General features: G+C 44.4%; 1 protein-coding gene across 1 annotated transcript in view; it reads left to right on the top strand.

Annotated features, from left to right (window-relative positions):
• Positions 1–24913, top strand: part of NUGGC (nuclear GTPase, germinal center associated) — a 60531-nt gene that overhangs the window by 14244 nt on the left and 21374 nt on the right. The window contains exons 4-12 of the mRNA XM_002818943.5: positions 47–155; positions 1266–1488; positions 1924–2154; positions 4938–5147; positions 9077–9252; positions 11420–11438; positions 13633–13722; positions 20551–20656; positions 22498–22631. Coding sequence (XP_002818989.4) covers positions 47–155; positions 1266–1488; positions 1924–2154; positions 4938–5147; positions 9077–9252; positions 11420–11438; positions 13633–13722; positions 20551–20656; positions 22498–22631 — 1298 coding nt within the window. The remainder of the gene's footprint in view (positions 1–46; positions 156–1265; positions 1489–1923; positions 2155–4937; positions 5148–9076; positions 9253–11419; positions 11439–13632; positions 13723–20550; positions 20657–22497; positions 22632–24913) is intronic.

Here is a 24913-nt window from a genome sequence, read left to right as displayed (position 1 = left end):
TATCCCTGCCAGGTACCTACAGGTGACATCTCTCTGTTAATTCCAGATGAAAAATTGGAATCAAGGACCAGAAGGGTTTTGAGCAACACTTATCAGAAACTTATTCAGTCTGTCTTCCTGGATGACAGCATCCCTAATGGAGTCAAGTATCTCATGTGAGTCTGAAATCCGCAACCCTAAAATTTTATGTCAGTGTCTTTCCTTAGGCGATTACAGGTGCTTTCCCCCAACAAGGAAAGGGACTATTTAATTAGAAACTAAGAAAAGAGGGATACAAATTTCTGTAGCTATGGGATAGTTGCCATTCATTGAGCTGTCACTGTTAGGTAATCTGCTAAGTGCTTTATATATATCAAATATCATTTAATCCATTCAACACTCCTATAAAGTAGGAGCTATTATGATTGCTTCCATTTTACTGAAATTGAGGCTCAGAGAGGCCCAGACTTGAACGAAGTCACATCAGTAGTCAGTGAGAGGGTCCAGAATTCACCCCAGGCTGTGTGACTCTGAGCTCATGTCCCCAACTATTTGTGCTCTGCTGACTTGAAGGACTTGAGTGGTGCTGAGGCTACAATTTCTCCTGCTCAGTAAGACTCTGTGTTGCTCCTAACACTATTAATACTTCATGTCTGTATACATTGTATTTCTAGGGTCAAGAATATGCAATTTCTGTCCAGGTGCAGTGGCTGACACCTGTAATCTCAGCACTTTGGGAGGCCGAGGCAGGTGGACCACTTGAGACCAGCCTGAGCAATATGGCAAAACCCTGTCTCTATACAAAATACAAAAAAATTAGCCAGGCAGGCATCATGGAGCATGCCTGTAGTTCCAGCTACTTCAGAGGCTGAGGCGAGAGAGTCACTTGAGCCCAGGAGGTTAAGGCTGCAGTGAGCCATGATTGCACCACTGCACTCCAGCCTGAGTGACAAAGTGAGATCCTGTCTCAGACACATAAATAAACAAACAAAAAGAATATGCAATTTCCAGTGAATACAAATAAAGACACCTCACATCTATATAGACATTACAGGGATTGTGTAGAATTATCATTACCAAATATTTTTAGATAGTCTCATTAGATCCCCAGGCCAACTCTGTGTAGTAAACAGGGATTGATATTCTCCTTTGACAGAGGAGAGAACAGAGACTCAGTTTGCAGTGACGTGCCCAGGATTAGAATTCAGTTCCTTTGCATTCTGTTTCAATGCTCTTCAGTCTAAACTTTGATGATCATGACAATGTGCATTTTAAAATTCATCCAGAAATAGGCTTCTTGCCTTGATTGAAAAGCCGACAGTGGACCCAATCTATATTGGATTATTTGGAAGCACCGGGGCTGGGAAGAGCTCCCTGATCAATGCCATCATCCAGCAAGCAATGTTTCTACCAGTGTCTGGAGAAAGCATATGTACTTCCTGCATTGTACAAGTGAGCTCTGGCTGCTGTGTGCAGTATGAGGCCAAAATCCACCTTCTGTCTGACCAGGTAAGTGTTCCCTTCCTCCCTCCTTCCTTCCCTTCCTTCCTTTTTCCTTCCTTCCTTCCTTTCTTTCTTCCTTCCTTCCTCTTCCTTCCATCTCTCCCTCCTTTCCTTCTTCCTTCCCTTCCTTTTTTTCTTCGTTTTGTTTCTTTCCTTCTCACTGTCTGTCAGAGATAACATTATATTCCTGGCAAATACAGCTCATGCCTTTGTTGAATGAAAAGAGCCCATCAAGTGAGCTGGGGAGGGGGTCTAGCCTGGTCCTTGCATTTTTATGAGACTTTGGGCAAGCCATTCCCCTCTTCAAGACCCCAGATAGATGACCTAGATTTTCTGAATATGCAGCCCCCTGGCCCTCCACAGGCGGCAATGGGTCCCTCTGTTTGTCGGTGTTCTCTGTGTCTGCGTCAAGAGGGGCTTGGCCCTACTTTGCCTTGGCAGGAGTGGAGGGAGGAGCTGAAGAACCTGACCAAACTCCTGCATAGGACGGAGGAGCTGGGCAGAGAAGAGGCAGATGCGTGGAACAGGGATGAGGCAGTGGAGGAAGCCACCTGGAAGCTACAAATGATTTATGGAAATGGGGCAGAGAGTAAGAACTATGAGGAGTTACTGAGGGCGAAGCCCAAAAGGAAGATCCCCACCTCCAGAGTCATCACCCTCAAGGCGGAAGAGGTAGCGTCAAGTTCGTTTTTTCCTTGATTTCATCCTGGGTCTCAAGTCTAACAGTTGAATCTGTTTCAGGGGATGGGCTTGTGGTACAGTGTTTGTGTGAAATAAGAAATAAGTTGCTACCCAAATCAGAAGTATCCACAGCCCAAGTTATCCTCATTATTTATGGCTATCAAATGGGAATTTTTAGTATGTGAATGGAGGAGCTCTTGTGCACAAAAAAAGACTATTTACAGTTACTTGAGAATAATTAGGGATAGTTTGGGCTGCCATTGATTTTTTAAGAAGACTTACAGTGGCTTAAACAAACAGGGATTTATTCCTTTTCTCCTGTAAGAGGTTTGGGGGCAGTAGGGGTGGGGTTGGTTTAGTGGCTCAGCAATGCCAATATCAGCATCTCTGGTTCCCTTTGCCTTCCGTCACCCCCATTGCCGTGAGATGGCTCCTGGAGTGCTAGACTTCATGCTAGCCTCCTGGAAGGAAGAAGTGGAGAAAAGGTTGGCATCAGCCACATCTCCCCTTTCATCAGAAAGTAAAAACTTTCCCAGAAATACCTCTGACAAATTTCTGTGTAGATTTCAGAGTTTTGAACTGAGCCACATGGCCCTTCCTGGCTGAAAGGGAGTCCAGAGAAAGTGAAAAGCAGACTTGTCATGATTTATTTAGACCAGTTTCACTCCACTGCCTCCCCAATCAGACAGAAAATCAGGATTCTGCTGGCATAAAAGAGGGACAGGATGGACATTCGATAGGCAACTAGTAGAATGATATTCTTGCTTTTATAAACATTGTTTAAGTTAAAATTCAATTTCTGAATTAAAACAAAATATTTGTGGAATCAACATTCAATTTAGGAAGACTATATATTTAAAAACCTAGTTTTTCTTGTATCTCTCACCTTTAAATATACCTTTAAAATATTGCTATTCTATTTATAAATCTAGTGATTATTGGTAAAATGGGTACAATTTTTATACATGTCGTAAAGTTTAATGTTCAATGATCTCCTGATTAACAAAGCAAATCTTCCTTAAATATTTAATGATACTTACATAATTAATCACATTTCCTTAGGCTTTTTGCGTTGCAGTTAAAGTTCAATATACTGGAGCCTCTTAAAATGTTTAAATACTTGACTAGGCAACTTAAAAATCAAATGAATGAAACCTTTTCCAAGCATGTTGCTATCTCTTGCATATCTGGAAACTCAAACAAATACAGTGACCATTTCTTAAAGTTTTAAGATGAATATTACTATTAAAATCATAACACTTCTAATATCTAAAACATAGACTGAGCATGTCTAAGAAACACAATGATTACAAAACTAGTTGTTTTATCTGAATACACGCAACTTACACAAGGGTATCAATGTCTTTGCCAACTCTATATTTAGAAATACTGCTTCCCAGCGTCATAAATTTACCCACGGAAACAAGGTGAACAGAATTACCATCTCAATGAGTGGGCTTACAAACTCAGGGTTTCCACTGGAGATCCTAGAATCTGAGTTGGCCTTCTGTAATGATGTTTGCCCAGAACCAGTTTATGGGGCTGAGCCCTCTTGTAGAAAGGGGCTTTTCAAGCCCATACCTTTTCCTGGACTTCTCTCTTACGGTATCTGCTCTACTTTAAAATTACAATATCTTAAAGAGCTTTTATTATCTCCTCTTTCGCGGTTTATCATTTGGTTGAAATTGATGAAATCACTTACTCCTTACCCAGATTGCAACAAATCCAGCGATTTAATTTAAACTCTCTTAAGAACTGACATTCTTATCTTTCTTTCAGGACTATTCTATAGAAATTTATTTAACAATGACCACCATACATCCCAAATCCCCTGTCCTCTGAAGTACCCCAGTTGAGATTTACTGTCATAGTTGCTGGCATGGATGTGTCATTGTCCCAAGACATGTTTAAGTAGGAACCGTGGTGTAAGAACTATTCCCTCTCTCACCCACCATCATTAAAATATTCTAGAAATGCCTACATATCAAGGTATTTTTTGTAATCAGAAGATAAATTTTAAAAACTCTTTTTAAGATCCAATTTCAGCCGGGCGCGGTGGCTCACGCCTGTAATCCCAGCACTTTGGGAGGCCGAGGCGGGCAGATCACGAGGTCAGGAGATCCAGCCCATCCTGGCTAACATGGTGAAACCCTGTCTCTACTAAAAATACAACAAAAATTAGCCAGGCGTGGTGGCGGGCGCCTGTAGTCCCAGCTACTGGGGAGTCTGAGGCAGGAGAATGGCGTGAACCTGGGAGGTGGAGCTTGTAGTGAGCCGAGATCGCACCACTGCACTCCAGCCTGGGCAACAGAGCAAGACTCTGTCTCAAAAAAAAAAAAAAAAAAAAAAAAAAGATCCAATTTCAGATCAATTTTCAGTTTGGAAAATATGGTTACCATATCACTGTTAATTTTCTATAGTCATTGCTAGCTCTCTGGTAATGAAAATGTCAATTACATATTACGTTAATTTTAGAATTGAATGCAGTTTAGAAGATAAACTTACTATTCAGCAATACTATAACTTCCCTAAAGTCCCATTTTAGCTGGCATTGGTTTTGTTTCATCTGTAAGGTAAGGATCTTGAACTTCCTCCTCTCCAGGGTCCTTCCTGGCTCTCAGGTTCTAGGTCCTACAGACCTGATTGCAGGCCTCCTGTCGGATGCACTTCTTACCCTTACTCAGCATACTTACCATGAACCTGCATCACAGCCAACCAGGGTGAACAGAGCTGGGTGCATGGCTGGTGTGTGTGACTCTGTCCTCCTTCTTCAGGCAGAAGAGCTGTCCATCAAGCTGGACCCCTACATCCGCACACAGAGGAGAGATTGGGATGGAGAGGCTGCTGAGATGCACATCTGGCCCTTGATCAAACATGTGGAAGTGACACTTCCCAAATCTGACCTGATCCCAGAAGGGGTCGTGCTGGTGGACATCCCAGGCACAGGCGACTTCAACAGCAAGAGGGACGAGATGTGGAAAAAGGTGACTGTCTTTCGTAGGTTTAGTTCTCTCTTCCCTAAACTCCTCTACCGTTTCTCAAGCAACAAAGAATGCTCAGGTTTCAGCGTCAGGGATTTTATGAGTTCATTGGAATTAAATTCTTCTAATTTCTATGTTCTAAGTCTCAGGGCCCTGGCAGGATATGGGTAGCCAGAGAAAGTGGGGAGGGAGGAATCATAGGACATGACTATTGGAGCTGGGACAAGTGTGTGTGATGTATGAGAAAGACCAGCAATAGAGTGGCTTAAGAGGAAACAGAGTGACCAAGGACAGAATGGAATTGGGAGGCCAAGTGTTAGGGACAAAGCAGAGAAGCTGCAGCCAGTCACCAAGAACCAAGAGACTGCAACTGCGTTGGCTGTAAGCAGCATCAGCATAGAGCTGGAGGGCTGAGGAAGCTGGCGTGGCAGGGGCAGGGCGAGTCTTCCTGGGTGAATGGGAGAAGGAGCATGGGGTCCGTGGAGGAGGGAGACTGTGGAAGACATGCCTGGAAAAGTTCCGGGGTCTTTAGTACTACTGCTCCAGAGTTTGGCTTCCTGGGAAAACTTGCAGGTAGAGAGGGACTGGGACATGTGACTGAGAAAGGGCATGGTAAACAGAGGCGCTCTGGAGCACAGGGTGGGAGGAACACAGGAGCCCAGGAGCTGGAAGGGGACTGGGAGTGGGGGACCAGCATCAGTGACTTGTGAGCAGCACAGCAGCTGCTGAAGAATCCAGTTCTTTAAACTCTGCAGGTTTGTTTAGATGAATGACTGCGCCAGGGGAGCTTGGTGACCATGGCTTCCAGTCACAATCTAGAGCAAGCTCTAGCCTCTGCCCTGATTGTACAGATGAAGACATGAAGGCTCAGAGAGGGAAAGTCACTTGTCCAGGACCACACAGCCTTGAACTGGAGAGCAGGTTTCCTAACTTCCCTGCTGGGGCTCTATCTACCCCACCTCCCCCAGGGCACGCTCTGTATTATCCACCTCCTGCAGGAGGAAGGCAGTCTCTGTGTCCTTCCCCTTGGTCAGTGGCTCAGGCCTGGCCTTGTGAGCCTTAGTTTCTGCAAGACCTCGGATCCTGGGGTGGACATTGCGAATCTTGGCTAGTTCCAGGCCCAGCCAAGAGAGTGACAGCCCAGGAAGGCTGCCAGGGCCTCTGGCTGGATGGAGCTGTGGCTGCAGCCAGTTCAGATACACTGGGCAGCTTATCAAAGACGGCAGATCTGGCTTAGAAAATGTGCTCTGAGGAGGTCAGGCTGAAGCAAGGGATGGTTCCCACCGTGCTCTGCCTGGCCCGGCTCCCCTGCATTCTTGTGGGTTTTTTTGACCTCCTCTCGCAAGAAGTTACTCAAGACCCCCCTCTTTGCAGGGAGAACAACACAGTCGCCCTCCCTATGTCTCTCAGGCTGCCAGTCTTGCCTTCCCTAAAACCCGTTATGAATTCAGATGTCCCTGAATCTGATCTGCCACTTAGAAGTCATGTGACTTGAGGCATGTCTCTGAACCCCTCTGAGTCCCATTCTCATCGCAGGGGCCTGGGGAGATGCAGGTTGGGGGTGGTGGAGTGCCACCTCATCTACTCCTAAATCTGGCAGTTCTGGTTTTATCGAAATGCTTTTTTGTATCTTCTGCGACACTAACTTTACCAAACCCTGGCAGTGGGAGCTTTGTGTGGGGTCGGTCTGAAATTTAACCACTGCACCTTTTATGGTTGCTGTCCTTTTCTCATGTTAGTAAACTTAGGCACTTGTGGCTTACCAGGACCATAGGGAATATGAAGGTGACGGGGGCTCTGCCCTTGAGGAGCACCCAGCCTGGCATCCTTATGGCCTTCCGCTGGCTGGACCATTCTCTGCCCACTGTTGGCACTACAGAGTTGGAAGCTGCTTCTACTTTTGTTTTGTTTTGTTTTGTTTGCGACAGCGTCTTGCTCTGTTGCCCAGACTGGAGTGCAGTGGCATAATCATGGCTGACTGCAACCTCGACCTCCTGGGCTTGAGCAATCCTGCTGTCCCAGCCTCCCGAGTAGCTGGGGCTACAGCTGCACACAACCACACTTAGCTAATTTTTTTTTTTTTTTTGTAGAGATGAGATTTTACCATATTGCCCAGGCTGGTGAACTCCTGAGCTCAAGTGATCTGCCTGCTTTAGCCTCCCAAAATGTTGGGATTACAGGCTTGAGCCACCACATCTGGCCCAGAGTCCAAAGCTTTTCTAAGTTGATTATAGTTTGGGAAGCAGAAGGGCCGTAATGATTTTTATTTTCTTGCCTAAATCAAAGTCCATTCACGTATAGAGGAGAGACAGGATCCATCGTCGTGTGGCCCTACACGAGTCTCTTTACCACTTGGGCCTCATTACTTCCCTATAATCCAAGGGGTTTCTCTAACTTGAGAAACTGATGCTTTTTAAGCAATGATGTATGGAGCCAAAAGGTTCATGGACAGAGAGTAGAGGGCATTGAGCTGATGATGGTTCTGGGTCCTGCACTCCCAATTCAACCAGAGCAGTTCTGCTTTTTAAAAATCAAGTTTATATGTTGGAATTCTAACTAAGATTTCATTTGGAAAAGCCTCTCTTGCTAAAAGCAAGCTGAAACCCACTGCCCTGGATAAAGTTTCTCAATCTCTTGACATTTTGGGCTGCCAGATAATTCTTTGTGGGATGGGAGCTGGGGTGGGGCTGTCCTGGGCACTGAAGAATGTTTAGCAGCATCCTTAGCCTTTACCTGCAAGTACCTCCGCAAGGTTGTCACAATTAAAAATGTCTCCAGACATTTTTTGCCAAATACAGATTCTCATTGATGTACCATAGAACTGCATCCTGATAAGCCCACTGTAAGCTGGAATCATAACCATCATTAGCCCCAATTGTACCGGACTTACCAATTGTTCAGTAAACCCATTGTAAAGTTGAAAAGAAAAATTGTAAGCTGAATCATCACAAATTGGAGACTGTTTATATATTCTGGGGCACAAAATCTCTACTAGTTAAAAACTACTGGTATAAAGCAAAATGATGATTTAATTTTCAAGTCACAAACATGTCACCCCTTTGTATGCAAAGCACTGAGGAAACACAAACTCAATCCCTGAGTTGAACCAGATTTTCATTATGTGGAGGTAAGACAAGAGTAACAATACAATTAGAGACATGTCACAAGGCTACACATGATCGTCATGTGAAAGTTGCATATTTAATAAAGCAACATTCATGCCATTAATATGTTGTTTCATGTTCATTGGCCTTTGCACCTTGTCATATGGTTTCTGGCTCCCTGCTGCCATCTGGTGGCTTTGCCCTGAAACTGCAGGGGCAGTCAAACATCAAAATGCTGCCGTCAGGTGACAGCTTGAGGGTAGGTGCACCACCAAACCTAGTTCTGGAAAAACAAGAATTTTCCCCAGGGAACAACTGAGATAAAGCAAACCAGTGATGGATGGGGGACTGGGACTGGAGGACTGATTTAGGGAATTCTGTCAATCTCTAATGCCACAAACTTCTGTGAAGCCTCTCCTGTGTGCTAAGCACTGGGCTTGAGGTGAGGTGGATCCCAAGAGGAAAGGTGCAGACAGTCGCTTCCCATCAGGGGGCAGACAGCAGACACGGTGCAGTCACTGTGTCTCAGAGGCGCTGCGGGAGGTAAGTCCAGGTGTTACAGGATGCAGAGGCCAGCCCAGTGCCCGAGAGGTCCTCCACAATCTTGAGGGACAAATGGGGGCTAGGCAGAGGCTGTGGCCAGGGAATTAACAGAACAAGGCACATATGAGAAATGACCCATAGCTCAGTCCAGCTAGTGCAGAGTGCGGTGGGGAGCGGTGAGGGGTGGGACTGGAGGGAGAGGCTTAAGGGATACATTAGGGAATCGGTCCTCAGGAACTGTGACTCCATTCCTGTGCTGACACATGCCGTGGTCATGTTTTGCAGACCATTGACAAGTGCTCAGTGATCTGGGTGATCAGCGACATAGAGCGAGTTTCTGGGGGGCGAGCCTACGAAGACCTTCTGAATGAGAGCATCAAAGCCTGCCAGCGGGGCTTCTGTAGGGAAGTGGCCCTGGTGGTCACCAAGACGGACAAACTCCACTTGCCAGAATACCTAAGGTATTGTGCTGAGCTCACAGGAATGTGGGCTCCAGTCAGGGGCTTTCCTCTGTGGGTCCTGACTACGGTAGCATGGAGCTTGACTTTGTAACGTGGTTAGAGGGCTTCAGGAAGTGACTGTTGGGGAGGAAAGAAAAGGCTGGGGGACTTCCTGGGACATCAGGACCCTTGGTTGGGTTGTCTCAGGAATCCGAACCTTCCAGGGTAGCTGCTTAGTGCTAAGCTGGTGTCCGCTACACAGCTCCGGGGGTGCCACTCACATGTACCAGATGCAGATGGTACCTCCTGCACTGTGCGATGTGATGATCCCACCTGCTCCACAGATGTAGAAAGTGTAGACGCCCCCATAACTAGGAGGTACAGCCTATAATCCTACCTGGTAGGGTACAGCTTTTTTTTTTTTTGAGACAGAGTCTTGCTGTGCTGCCCAGGCTGGAGTGCAATGGCACGATCTCAGCTCACTGCAACCTCTGTCTCCTGGGTTGAAGCAATTCTCCTGCCTCAGCCTCCCGAGTAGCTGGGATTACAGGTGCCGGCCGGTATGCCCAGCTAATTTTTGTATTTTAGTAGATTTTAGTAGAGATGGGGTTTCACCATGTTGGCCGGGGTGGTCTTGAACTCCAGACCTCAGGTGATCTGCCCTCCTTGGCCTCCCAAAGTGCTGGGATTACAGGTGTGAGCCACTGCACCCAGCCCAGGGTACAGCTTTGATGTTTCAGGTTTTTGTACTCCTGAGCTTTTTAAAAATCATTAAATTTTTATTTTTATTTTTATTTTAAGTTCCAGGGTACATGTGCAGGATGTGCAGGTTTGTTACACAGGTAAACAAGTGCCATGGTGGTTTGATGCACAGATCCACCCGTCACCTAGGTATTAAGCCCAGCATCCCCAGCCAGAGACTCCTGAACTTTTTAACTCACTTGGAACACGTTCTCGAAAGTTTTAGAACTTTGGGCGAAGGTGGTTGCATTCTCTAAGATTTGTATTCTAACAAATAACAATGAAAGGTACGCATTTTAGGGCTTAATAGATGTTGATTTCCACGGAGAGCCCTGTTGTCCCTATAGTTAGGAAGACTATAACTAACCTTCCATATTGGGACGATTTGGATAGTGAGAGGGGGTGTGATTAGTCCTTAGAGGGGATCAGCGGGTATATACTGGGCTTTCCTGGATCCATGGGGTGTGTGCTCACGGGATGTGATGTCACGGATGCGTCTCACCTCCAACAAGAGCTCCTTTACTGCTCCTCCACCATTTCCTCCACGCCCACTGAAGCTTAGGTCTGACTGCCATCTCTAGGAATTCACTTGCTCTCACGGTCCGGGTTGGAATTACAGCTGCATTTTTTTCCTCCTGCATTTCTCCCCATCTCACCCCAGCAGAGAACATCTCCAGCCCTCCCTTTCCAATGCCAACACTAAAATTAACACAATTAGGCTGGGTGTGGTGGCTCACACCTGTAATCCCAGCACTTTGGGAGGCCGAGGTGGGCAGATCACAAGGTCAGGAGATTGAGACCATCCTGGCCAACATGGTGAAACCCCATCTGTACTAAAAAATACAAAATAAATTAGCTGGGCGTGGTGGTGTGCACCTGTAGTCCCAGCTACTCAGGAGGCTGAGGCAGGGGAATCGCTTGGACCTGGGATGTGGAGGTTGCAGTGAGCTGAGATCGTACCACTGCACTCCAGCCTGGGCAACAGAGCGAGACTCCGTCTCAAAAAAAAAAAAAAAAATTAACATAATTAAATCTAATTTATTAATGGTAAGCATTTATTGAACACGGGTAGGGGCTGTGGATTCAGAGGCACGTTGCACAGTCTTTGAGCTCATCGTCTAAAAGAGGGTTAAAGGTTATACATAAAGGGACAAGACAGGTGCTATGGGAACCCAGGGTGAGAGGGCTGCATTTTTGACTGGGACAGGGAGTGAGGTCACAGAAAATGTTCACAGCTGACAAAACGCTGGCTGGCCGTTGAGAAATGAAGGCACTTTTTTCAAGTTGACACTGGAGATGGGTCAGAAGAGAGAGCATCGGGTCAAAGAAAGAGCTTATGAAAAGGCACAGACACGGGAGTGTGTGCTGCTTTTGGGGAAAGTCGAAAGACTGCAGTGACACATCGTAAAAGTTAAGTAATTGTTAAATTTTTCTAATTTTATTTCAGGGAAAGAAAGGCGGGAAATGTAAGTATGAACTAGTTTATTTTTATTTTTATTTTTAAATTATTATTTATTTATTTTTTTTTTTTTGGGACAGAGTCTCGCTCTGTCACCCAGGCTGGAGTGCAGTGGTGCGATCTCCGCTCACAGCAATCTCTGCCTCCCAGGTTCAAGCAATTCTCCTAACTCAGCCTCCGGAGTAGCTGGGATTACAGGTACCCACCACCATGCCTGGCTAATTTTTGTATTTTTAGTAGAGATGGGGTTTCACCATGTTGGCCAGGCTGGTTTCAAACCCCTGACCTCAGGTGATCCGCCTGCTTCGGCCTCCCAAAGTGCTGGGATTACAGGCGTGAGCCACCGCGCCCAGCCCGAACTAGTTCTTTTTAAATAATGCTTTTTATGATTGATATTACAATTGGCTCTTGAACAACGTAGAGATTAGTGTGCCAACTCCCTGCTCAATCGAAAATCCACACATAATTTTTGATTTCCCAAAAACTTAACTACTAATAGCCACCGTTGATTGGCAGTCTTACCGATAGCATAAACAGTCGATTAATACATATTTTGTGTATGTATTATGTTCTGTATTCTTACAATAAGTAAGCTAGAGAAAAGAAAATGTCATTAAGAAAATCATGGCCGGGCGTGGTGACTCATGCCTGTAATCCCAGCACTTTGGAAGGCCGAGGTGGGTGGATCACGAGGTCAGGCGTTAAGACCAGCCCAACCAACATGGTGAAACCCCGTTTCTACTAAAAATGCAAAAATCAGCTGGGCCTGGTGGTGTGCACCTGTAATCCCAGCTACTCAGTAGGCTGAGGCAGGACAATCACTTGAACCTGGGAGGCGGAGGTTGCAGTGAGCCGAGATCGCGCCACTTCATTCCAGCCTGAGCAACAGCGAGACTCCATCTCAAAAAACAACAACAACAACAAAAAAAAGAAAGAAAATCATAAGGAAGAGAAAATACATTTACAATACGGCGCTGTATTTATCAACAGCATAAGTTTACTTCATCTGTTTATAAGATGAATCGTACATCTGAAATGACAGGCAACAGCAGCTGCAGACCTCAATCTACGGCACATACGAAGCGATTCAACTTTTTCTTGTAATATCATGACTTTTCTCTGCTACTTGGGAGCCCCTCCAGGATCACTGGACTTCACATGGGTCCCTATTCAAGATTTAGGGTATTGCACTAAACAGGCTGAAAAATACATGAGAACTGCAAGAGATCACTTTTTATGGCCATATGCAATTTACTGGAGTGATGAACTGCTCACGTGGAGATGATTAGTATCACATGGTGTTTGGCGTTTTAAGTGGATATTTGCAACACTTGAGCTCACCACAACAGCAACAGGAGGTGGCTCTGAAGTTATTACAGTAGTATAGTGTGTACTACAGTTAATTTTATGTAGTTATGATTTAATACTGCATCTTAATGTTTGTTTACATTTCTCTTGACAGCAAATGGTACCATGTAGTCTATAGGTGTTTACAGAAGTTTTGATAAATTTTAACTTTTCATGATGGAATCGTGTGCATTTCATGGTAGTACATTATCAAATATAAACTGGGATCTACATGTATTTTATGCATTCATGACACCTTTTTGTTAATTTTTTGATATTTCTAGGCTACAGGGTTTGTCTGTGAGTTTTTTCAGATTGTCGCAAATCTTCAAAATCTTTTTCAATTATTGAAAAAGAATCCACGTATAAGTGGACCTATGCAGTTCAAACCCATGTAGTCCAAGGGTCAACTGTGTATTTTTTTTTTTTTGAGACAGAGTCTCACTCTGTCGCCCAGGCTGGAGTGCAGTGGCATGATCTCGACTCACTGCAACCTCTGCCTCCTGTGTTCAAGCAATTCTCCTGCCTCAGCCTCCCGAGTAGCTGGAACTACAGGCACGTGCCGCCACACCTGGCTAATTTTTTTGTATTCTTAGTAGAGATGGGGTTTCACTGGATTAGCCAGGATGGTCTCGATCTCCTGACCTTGTGATCTGCCTACCTTGGCCTCCCAAAGTGCTAGGATTACAGGCATGAGCCACCGTGCCCGGCAACTGTGTATAATTCTAATACAGTGCGTGCATATTTGACTGTCTGGACCAAATGAAAATCTGCCAAAAAAATGTGCGTCTTGCCGCCTCATCACTGTTGATAACACTGCTCTCTGCATGCTTCTATTTCCTTTCACAACCTAGCAAGCTATTCAGAGTCAGCGAGAGGCTGTTTTAGAAAGAAATGAAATGATAAAACTACAAAGGACTAGAATTCTCAAGGAAAAACTGAAGGTGAGTTGATAGGTTTCCCTGTGTGTTTTTCTGTATCGCAGCAACTAGATTTTGAGAAACAAATGTATGCCTGGTATTGTGTAGTTGCAAGGGCAAAAGCTTTGGAATAGACTGTTTATTTGTTTTGTTTTGAGACAGGAGTCTCACTCTGTTGGCCAGGCTGGAGTGCAGCAGTGTGATCTCGACTCACTAAAACCTCTGCCTCCCAGGCTCAAGAGATCCTCCCACCTCAGCCTCTCAAGTAGCTGGGGCTATAGGCATGCACCACCATGTCTGGCTAATTTTTGTATTTTTTTGTAGAGATGGGATTGCACCATGTTGTCCAGGCTGGTCTCAAACTCCTGGGCTCAAGTGATCCACCTGCCTTGACCTCCCAAAGTGCTGGGATTACTGACCTAGAGGAGACAGTTTGGATTTAACTCAGTCCTACTGCTTCAGTTACCTCTCTGAGGCACCATTTTCTCATCTTTAAAGTGGAGAGATAATGATATCTATCTCCTGTGATTCTTGGGTGAGTCGAATGAGCATGTTGTCCACAGAGGAGTAGGCCCAGGTGAGTCTGGGATCTCCATACAGTGGAGGAATTGTGGAGTGCTATGGGGCACGGAGGAAAGATGCCAGGTCACACTAGTGGCAGGGGAGGTGGGACTGGGGTGGTGTTCAAGGAAAACTCAGCCTCTGAGCAGAATTTTATTTTATTATTATTATTTTTTGAGACTTAGTCTCACTCTGTCACCCAGGCTGGAGTGCAGTGGGAAAAACTCGGCTCACTGCAACCTCCGTCTCCTGGGTTCAAGCGATTCTCCTGCCTCAGCCTCCTGAGTAGCTGGGATTACAGGTGCATGTCACCATGCCTGGTTAATTTTTGTACTTTTAGTAGAGACAGGGTTTTACCATGTTGACCAGGCTGGTCTTGAACTCCTGACCTCAGGTGATCTGCCTGCCTTGGCCTCCCAAAATGCTGGGATTACAGGCATGAGCCACTGCCCCTGGCCAATTTTATTATTATTATTTTTAAAGATGGGGTTTTCACTATGTTGCCCAGACTGGTCTTAAACTCCTGGGCTGAAGTGATCCTCCTGCCTCAGCCTCCCACGTAGCTGGGACTACAGCTCGACAGGCACCACAGTGCTCTGCAGAGCAGAATTTTAAAGACCTGTAGTCTTTAGTAAGGTGAAAAAGTCGAGAAGGCACTTTTGAGGCAGAAGCAAGAACACCATTGACACAGGCTGCTGTGTTTGGCGAATGACAGGCGAGTAGCTTGGAAAGGCTCAGAGGGAGAGTGTGAGAGGGAGTGGACAGGGATAAGGCCTGAGCTGTACTTAGTGTTCTCTTATTTTTATTATTTTATCACTAAAATAGGTACAAACATACAACTTCTTATTATCATAGTCTTTTTTTTTAAATTTTTTATTTTGAGACAGAGTTGCGCTCCGTTGCCCAGGCTGGAGTGCAGTGGTGCAATCTCGGCTCACTGCAACCTCCAACCCCCGGGTTCAAGCGATTTTCCTGCCTCAGCCTCCCGAGTAGCTGGGATTACAAATGCCCGCCACTATGCCCAGCTAATTTTTGTATTTTTAGTGGAGATGATGTTTCACCATGTTAGCCAGGCTGGTCTCGAACTCCTGACCTCTGGTGATCTGCCCGCCTCGGCCTCCCAAAGTGCTGGGATTACCAACGTGAGCCACTGCGTCTGGCTTATAATAAATAGTCTTATACAACTATAAAACTAAAACCAAGTTTAAGATAAAATATAAACAACACAACATAAGGGATATATCAGAGTAAGTACAATGTGACAGATGATATGTTTGGCTGAAACAAAATCTTCAGTATTGGATTCAATAGTAAAAACATTTGGCCGATGACCAGCTCTATATTCAATTTCTTTCTGTATTTTGCCTTCAATAATATTGATACAGAAAACGTCTGTTGTGCAACATGGAATTGAAAATTTCAAAGCTTTTGTTTCTAGCGCAATATCATTAGGCCTCATACTTAAGCCAAAATATTCTACCAGGCAATTCTTGAATGACAGTTTTAATGAGGCAAAACTTAGTACAGCTGGTCTTGGTCTCCTGAATTGTTCTTGTCGGTATTAAAGAAATATGCATTGTATGAGTGCCTGATCATATTATCCCTGGAAATGGAAACATAGAATACTTCAATACACAATTTACAACTATGCCAGTAAACATGCCGAATTGGTTTGTATGAGTTAGGGCCTGGGCAGCAATACATCCGTTTGCAGGGTGACTATAGCTGTCACTGCTATGGTGCAAGTTCTTCTGAGGCCTCCAATCCACATCTCTGATGGCAAGGTGATGCGTTCATTCTCCAACCACTTTATTTCAGTTTCAATTATTGTGAAACCTTTACTTGTGCTACATGCCGTCGTTTGGAACTTTTTTTTTTTCCAGACGGGTCTCACTCTGTTACCCAGGCTGGAGTGTGGGGGCACAATGATAACTCACTGCAACCTTGAATTTCTGGGCTCAAGCTATCTTCCTGCCCGCGCTCCACTCCCCCTGACCCCCACCAGCCCCCCAAGGAGCTAGGACTACCGGTATACCAGTATGCACCAACACATCCAGCTAATTTTTAAATTTTTTGTAGAGACAGGGTATGTTGCCCAGGCTGGTCTCTAATTCCTGGGCTCAAGCAATTCTCCTGCTTGGGCCTCCCAAAGCACTGGGATTACAGATGTGAGCCACAGTGCCTGGCCTTGGAGCAAATTTAGTTTTAATTACAGAAAACATGACACGGAAGTTCTTTATAAGGCATTCTTTGAGTTTCCGTCACTTTTTTTTTTTTTTTTTTGGCTGGGTGTGGGATAGGCAGTCACTTTGCATGTACCTCAGTATCAAAACACAACCCACCTTCATCTACATGTGGATGTCTCCCTTTCCTAGGTCCCATGAAGCACCTAGGTGTTGCTTTGCAAGAAAATCTGGGATTACTTTGTACTCCACCAACCATGAGCATTTTTTCCACTAACATCAAGTATATGCCCCACGTTTCCATTTCCAGGCCTTTCGATGTAACGGCCTGGAAAATGCTGACCTTTCAATGCTGAATCATAACATAATCTTTTAAAAGACATATTAAATGGCAGTTAAGTAATGCACACAACTCATTAGAAGGAAGGGCAACGTGAACAGCTGTGACCAAGTTCACCCATGTGCAATGTATGAACCTCCTAATCACCACAGCTGGGTAGCTTGGAACGACAGAAAATTATTATCTCCCAGTTCTGGAGGTTGGAAGTCCAAAATCAAGGTATTAGCAGAGTCATGCTCCCTCTGAAGCTGCGGGAAGGATCTGGTCCAGTTCTCTCTCCTTGCTTCTGGTAATTCCTGGCTTGTGGCAGCACAACTCCAGTCTTCATATGCCATTCTCCTCATGTGTGTGTCTCTGTATCCAAATTTCCTCTTTTTTTAAAGACACCAGTTATTGGATTAGGGGCCCACCCTACTCCAGTATGACTTCATCTTAATACATTTCAACCTCAATGACCCAATTTCCATATAAGGTCACATTTTTAGGTAGTGGAGATTAGGACCTCAACATGTGAATTTTGGAGGGGGATACATTTCAGCCCATAACACGCAGGCAGTGACAACCACCTTGTGACTGCCACCTGGCCTACAGCAGTTGCAAGATGCATCTCAATTTCAAAAATATTAAACGGGGAAACAATGTGCCTCTTAGTATTGATAAGCTGTAGTCACATATCAGCTGAAGTTAAGTGGTTGAAGATTGGGGATCACAATGTAGTTATGGATTTGAGTTATTAGTTTGAGATTCAAGGCTGAGACACAGGCACACAGATCTTTCCAAGATGCCTGATTTGGGCCCCATCCTATAGTAACGCGGCTTTCTAGCTCCACATTTTTTCTTATTACCTGGTATGTTATGGTTCACTTGACCTTCCCTTAAATTTTGCCTTGACCCAGTTTGGTTTTTTGGTTTGTTTGTTTTTGTTTTTTTGTTTTGTTTTGTTTTGTTTTGTTTCGCTCCTGCTGCCCAGGCTGGAGTGCAATGGCGCTATCTCGGCTCACCGCAACCTCTGCCTCCCAGGTTCAAGTAATTCTCCTGTCTCAGCCTCCTGAGTAGCCGGGATTACAGGCACCCACCACCATGCCTGGCTAATTTTGTATTTTTAGTAGAGACGGGGTTTCTCCATGTTGATCAGGCTGGTCTCAAACTCCAGACCTCAGGTGATTTGCCTGCCTCGGCCTCCCAAAGTGCTGGGATTACAGGCATGAGCCACCGTGCCCAGCCTTTTATTTTATTTTTTTAAGATCGTGTCTTCCTCTGTTGTCCTGCCTGGAGTTCAATGGCATGATCATGGCTCACTGCAGCCTCTGCCTCCCAGGCTCAAGAAATTCTCCTGCCTCAGCCTCCTGAGTAGTTGGGACTACAGGCGTGTGCCTCTATGCCCGGCTAATTTTTTGTATTTTTAGTAGAGACGGGGTTTCACCATGTTGGCCAGGCTGGTCCTGAATTCCTGAGCTTAGGCAATCCACCTGCCTCGGCTTCCCAAAGTGCTGGGATTACAGGTGTGAGCCACCACACCTAGCCTCCCTTCTGGTTTGAGCTTCCACGTTTTCTCCTCTCTCATATACAACATCTTTTTACAAACTTTAATATATTGTGTTACATTTTATTATGACAAGCCATGTGTTTAAATTAGAACAGTGTGTAATATTTCTGTTGCATAATTTAATGAATATCTACTAACATCTTGGATCCTACCTCTAGCTATAGCTGTTTCTACTTCTCTTTTACAATAATATGAACCCTTTATGCTAGAGTCACTTCATTGACACTATAAAAACATTTCTTTTTACTCCAATAAAAAGCATAAATGTTAACTAATCTTCAATAATTTTTAGAAAAGTTATACAAGATTTAGGTCCAGATTTTAAATAATGCAAACATCTGGACACAGCTAAGCACATGCCTTTCTTGGAACTGTTTTAAAACCCTACTTAAACTTAATTCTACATTAATTTCATCTCCCCATAGAAAATAGTTTCAGCTTTCCCTAAACTTTTTCCTAGAGTGAAAACTCTATCAAAGCAAAATCTCAGCAGATAGATTCTTTATGCAACTTCAGCTCACTCTATAAGGGGGTTGGTGGGGGTGGGCTTCTGGCAGTCTACACAGATATCCGTATTCCAGCCTTAACTACATGTGCTTATAGCTTGCCAGGGACACGGCTTCTCACCAGTCCCAGTGGACTGCAAGGCGTCTACTCACTCAGTTCTTTTATACCTTTGCATCAGAAAGAGATTGACAACTCTTCACTGCTTTCTACCTCCCTCAAATACCCACACACGCACATGCACATTCTATAGGTGAATGTTTTTCTCTTTTGTTTTAAGTAAGAAGAATGAAAGAATATGGAATTCTATTTCTGTATGATTCTAGTATGACTTCTCCATGACAATGTTTTTCTAAGCACAAAAAAAGACTCTCTCAAATAATTCTTAATTGCTTGACTTTTGTTTTTGTTTTTTTTGGTTTTTTTTTTTTTTGAGATGGAGTCTCTCTCTCTCCCTCAGGCTGGAGTGCAGTGGCATGATCTTGGCTCACTGCAACCTCCACCTCCCGGGTTCAAACAATTCTCTTGTCTCAGTCTCCCGCGTAGCTGTGACTACAGGTGCACACCACCACACCTGGCTAATTTTTGTATTTTTTAGTAGAGATGGAGTTTCACCATATTGGCCAGGCTGGTCTCGAACTCCTGACCTCGTGATCCGCCTGCCTTGGCCTCCCAAAGTGCTAGGATTACAGGTGTGAACCACTGCACCCAGCCAAATGATGGTGTTAAATGCTTGACATTTAACACCATCACTTGTTTCAACATTAGTCTGCATTAAAATGTGTATGATTACTCACTAACTACTTAAGAAACTGTCGCTTTTATAGGACCTTAGCCAGGTTTGTGTTGCGTTGCACTTGTAAATGTTTAAGAACTAGCTCTTTGTTTAAAAACAAAAAAATCCCCCAAAACAAACGAACAAACAAAACACAAAAGGCTGATGTGTACCATTTGCCAATTCCTGTGGTGTAAATAGGAGTTAGTGGAGATTGGGACCTCAACATGGGAATTTTGGAGGGGGATACATTTCAGCCCATAACATGCAGGCAGTGACAACCACCTTGTGACTGTCACCTGGTCTACAGCAGTTGCAAGATGCATCTCAATTTCAGAAATATTAAACAGGGAAATGATGTGCCTCTTAGTATTGATAAGCTGTGGTCACATGTCAGCTGGAATTATTTGGTTGAAGATTGGGGATCACAATGTGGTTATGGATTTGGGTTATCAGTTTGAGATTCAGGACAGAAACAGTCCCAACATTGTCAATTTCAAGCTACCAGTGTGACGTCACTGAATACAGCGTAGGAAAGTGATGTGTGCTGTTGGCTTTCAGGAGCTGGTACGAGCTGGCTGCAGCACATCACTGCCCATTCCAGACATGTGTTTCTTTTTTGAGAAAGGATCCTGGTATTATTCCCCCTCGGAACATTTCAATACGCCTTTGAACTATTTTCTCTACACATTTTTTTCTAGAATTGATATTAACTCCCAAGAGAATAGTTTCTATGCAGCAGTTTCCTCATAACTTCTGACCCTGTTAGGAGTGGACAGATGGCAGCACCAGACATTGAGAACATTGTCTGTTCCCAGAGAGGGTGGTGGAGAACTGAAAGTGAGTGAGCTGAAATTGGCTGAAGGCTATTGTGGGTCCTGTGCATGATTGCCTTTGCCATGGTTTGAGTTATTCTGTTTTCTGTGTGACTCTCTCACTTCAGAGAAAACTGCCAGCTGACTTCAAGGTTCTGGAAGCCTCAGATCTGGTGTATACAGTCAGCGCCCAGGAGTACTGGCAGCAGGCTCTCCTCACCGAGGAGGAAACGGGTAATTTATGTTTTTTAAATCTCCATCACTAAAATTCTCAAGATCAAGCCTGGCACTTCGAATTTCCTGCTCTAGAACTTTTTGTGCCACACAATTTTTTTCCAGCTTGCCATGGTTTCAATACCAATTGCAAATAAGGATATTTTCCTCTCTGCATTGTTGTGGTGCCTGAGACCACAATTCCTCTTGCCTCCAAATCTTACCGTGGGTTGGTAAAGGTCAAATAATTGGGTTGCTGGGCGCAGTGGCTCACACCTGTAATTCCAGCACTTTGGGAGGCCAAAGTGAATACATCACCTGAGGTCAGGAGTACGAGACCAGCCTGACAAACATGGCGAAACCCCATCTCTACTAAAAATACAAAATTTGCCAGGTGTGGTAGTGCATGCCTATAATCTCAGCTACTTGGGAGGCTGAGGCAGGAGAATTGCTTGAACCCGGGAGGCAGAGTTTGCAGTGAGCTGAGATTGCGCCATTGCACTACAGCCTGGACAACAAGAGTGAAACTCTGTCTCAAAAAACAACAACAAAAAAAGCCAGGCATGTGGCTCATGCCAGTAATCCAAGCACTTTGGGAGGTCGAGGTGGGTGGATCCCCTAAGGTCAGGAGTTCAAGACCAACCTGACCAATATGGTGAAACCCCGTTTCTACTAAAAAATACAAAAATTAGCCGGGCATGGTGGTGCCAGCTACTCGGGAGGCTAAGGCAGGAGAATTGCTTGAATCTGGGAGGTGGAGGTTGCAGTGAGCCGAGATTGTACCATTGAACTCCAGCCTGGGTGACAGGAGCGGAACTTCGTCTCAAAAAAAAAAAAAAAAATTGGGTTATCATTTCCTTAGTCCCCCCCGACCCAGCTTCAGGCATTAGAATTGTTTCCTGAGTGACTATTGTATATTTTGTCTGTGAGGCAGTGAAAGCATAAGGCATGGCTCTTTCTTCACAGAACTTGAAATCTGGATGAGGAGCTAATACTAACCCAAATGCAAAAACTGAAGTAAAAATAAGGCTTAGTTGTTGCTGACCATGAGTGCAATAGAAGCCCAGGGAACCTAGAGCTCTGTGTGCACTAGATACTCAGTGGAAAGTGGGTGGGCAGGCAGGGTCAGGACTGCATTCTCATCTGAACTTGATATGGCTTGCAACGTGCATGCATTTTACTAGACGTGTAGGTATGTGAATGGAGGTTAAGGAGCAGAAGGTGTGAAATGTTCCCAGAGATGGGGGAACTGCTTGATTAAAGGTATAAAAGACAAAATTAGCGTGGTATATGGAAGGAATAATATAGAGAAATTGCCACATATGGGAATAATGGGGAAAAGGGTAGTGTGGCATCTATTATCTTCTGACCGACAATGGGTTAGGATGTGACAGGAATCCTGTCACATCTAGAATCCTGCATGTCAGAGGTTCTTGTTCCTTTCTACAGCAAGCATGGGCTATTCTGGTGTTAAGGGTTAGTTGATATAGATAGAAAAGTCTAGGGGGACCGAAGGGCTGAGACTCTAGAATTGTGAGCACTTTGGTTTACCTCTGCAGGTGATAGCTGTTCAAAGGAAAGAGCTCATGTTTTCAACCAGCCTGTACTTTTCCATGTAGTTTTTTTTATATGGCTAAATAAAATGAATATGCAGTATTGCTGATCTACAATTCATCACTGTCATTGATCCTAGACATGGGAAAAGTGCTTTTCAGAAAGGTTGGTTCTGTAGGCATCCAGCCCACGTGGGATCTCAACTCTAGTTCATTCAGATCGCCACCTTGGTCTTTCAACTTTTATGAATTCTATTGACCACAAACTTCTGGCCTTTAACAATTATTTGTGCTGCCTGTGAATTCCAGAAATCCCTAAGTTAAGAGAATACATCAGGAAGAGGCTCTTGGACAAGAAGAGGAGGACGGTGACCAAGTATGTGACTGAAGCCTTTGGCCTGTTGCTCCTCACAGATAGTTTCAACTCCACACAAAACCTGCCGGTATGGAAGACACTGAGTTTTCATCTTCTCCCCCCTCCTGGGCAGGACATTTCCTTTTACCAAGTTAGAAAATTAACTTATGATATTTTTTCTTTTCATATTAAAGGAAGATATGAAGTTCAGAGAGTCTAAAAGGACAAAAAGATAATTAGAGGGTTAAAATCATAACATTTGGGTAAAAGAGAAAGGAGTAATATTTTACCTGGGACAGATGGGCTGAGAGAAAAATGTCAAAATAGTAGCTATTTTCCATCTCTCCTGAGACTCGAACGAGGCGGAATGTGTTTAAGCAATGGCAGGCGTGATTTGGCTTGCTTCTAGTGGAATACAGACACTTCTTGGTTATCCTGGAGAGGCGTGTTTATGTATACAGTCCAAAAATATATCATCTGTCTCTGGTGCTGTCAGAATCTCAAGCTTGGAAGAGCATAGGAAAATAATGTGAGAGGATGGACGCTTGGAGGGAATTTCAGTAGAGTTTCGATAGTTATCTTCACTGGCAAGAATGCAGGCCTTCTGAAAAACTAGTTAAAATTACTTTTCTCATAGTAATTGACATATTTATCTCTTTCATGGATGATTTCTTTTTAACCCTAAAATAAGAGGGATAAGCTACTAGATTAGAGACTTGGGGGGTTTTGGAGAAAAACCTCTTACTGTCGTCAGTCACCAGCTGTGTTGTCTCCTTATGAGAGACGGAATATGCAAAGACAATTGCTGGACCATGTGTAAAAATAGATCTCTGACCACAACCTGCAGCAACCTGCCCAGAAACCAACCTCTTATCTACAATAAACAGCCCAGGAAGCCTTCTGTCTGTAAGTCAGACTTGCAGGAAGTCAAACTGCTATCTGTAATAACAACCCAGGAGGCTAAAGAATAACTCTGTAACAGTCAGCACCAGATGGCCAGGAATTGATGAATAACTTCCCTAATCTCTGTTCCTGCTTCCAACTTACTACCAACCGGGAAAGCCAAATGTCTATGCCTAACCAACCACATTGGCTGCTCTGCTTTTAGCTAGCCCGTCTCTAGTGTCCCCAGGCCAACAGCCTCCAATCAGGGCACCCCGAAGCCTTTCCTTCTCTCCACCATGGAGATTTTCCACTCCCCTGCCTGCTTTTGAGTCTCTGCTAAACTCAAATGATGGTGGCCGACTCCCTTGCTGTAGTGAGCTCTGAATAAACAGCCTCTGCTTGTCCTCATTTGGTTGGTTTTCACTTATTTCCACACTTGCCTTCACCCGTCAGATGTGCACAGTCAAGGTGTTTGTCTTCTTGTTATGCTGGAACAGGGAAGGGGCAGAGGAAGTACATGAATAGGGCTCTGTGAGTGGTCGAGGAGCTGGTCCTGAGGACGGGAAAGGTAGGCCAATGATGACCCTGTGGGGTAGCAAGGGGAGGCAGACACTCGAGACCTGACTTCCACGTGGGAGTAAGCAGTGCCACCTGGAGCCTTTGGTTGTGTATAAATGCTTGTAAAAAGTCTTTAGTGGTGTGGGGTCTTTCTTCTGCATAAAAGGGGCATATAGAGCAAAATTCAATCTTTTTAAAATCGCATTTCTTATGACTTGTTTTGGTCTAGTTGTACAAGACAAAAACAAAACAAAACTCTTGGAATCTGAGATTTTCTCATTTGACTTTTGTCCGCTGAAATCGTTGGGGAAGGGTTTGACCTTCCAATTTCCCAAAACAGTTCTTCAGGGTGAAATTTGTCTCTCTGCCCAGCACAAGATTGCTTTTGGAAGTGCTGATGGAAAATGAATCCGATGTGGGCTGTGTGAGGTTGGTGTATTTTACAAACATTAGGACAAGGCATTTTGCCATCAAGGCCAGAAGTGCCCACCCCACGTGTTTTCTTTGCTAATATGGAAGTGCAGCGCTCAGAGGGGCTCAGATTCACCCTTGCAGCCAGACTCCAAGCAGTGGAAAACATAGAGGAGAAGGGGGCTGACTGGCAGTTCTGCAATAGCTATGTTAGGGAGTTGCTGGCAACTTTGCTCAAAATTCCTTGGCCTTAGATATAGGTCTTACTCTTAGCTCTTTGATAGAAAGTTGGAAGGCAAGAATCTGTCGGTTCCTTTGAATTCTGAAAAATCAAATCTAAATATGTGTGTGATTGATTTTTTTTCAAAGATGATCACCGAAACCAAAAATTTAGAGTTTGAGTAGTGATTTTAAATGAGCAATCATTATTTTTAAGAATCCATAGGAAGTTGATGATCACATCTCAATGTCAAATGAAGTCTGCGTTTATTCATACTAAGTGCCAGCTTCTCTGTT

Source organism: Pongo abelii, chromosome 7 (genome assembly GCF_028885655.2).
Source record: "Pongo abelii isolate AG06213 chromosome 7, NHGRI_mPonAbe1-v2.0_pri, whole genome shotgun sequence".
NCBI lineage: Eukaryota > Metazoa > Chordata > Mammalia > Primates > Hominidae > Pongo > Pongo abelii.
This window is presented reverse-complemented; position numbering and strand designations above follow the sequence as displayed.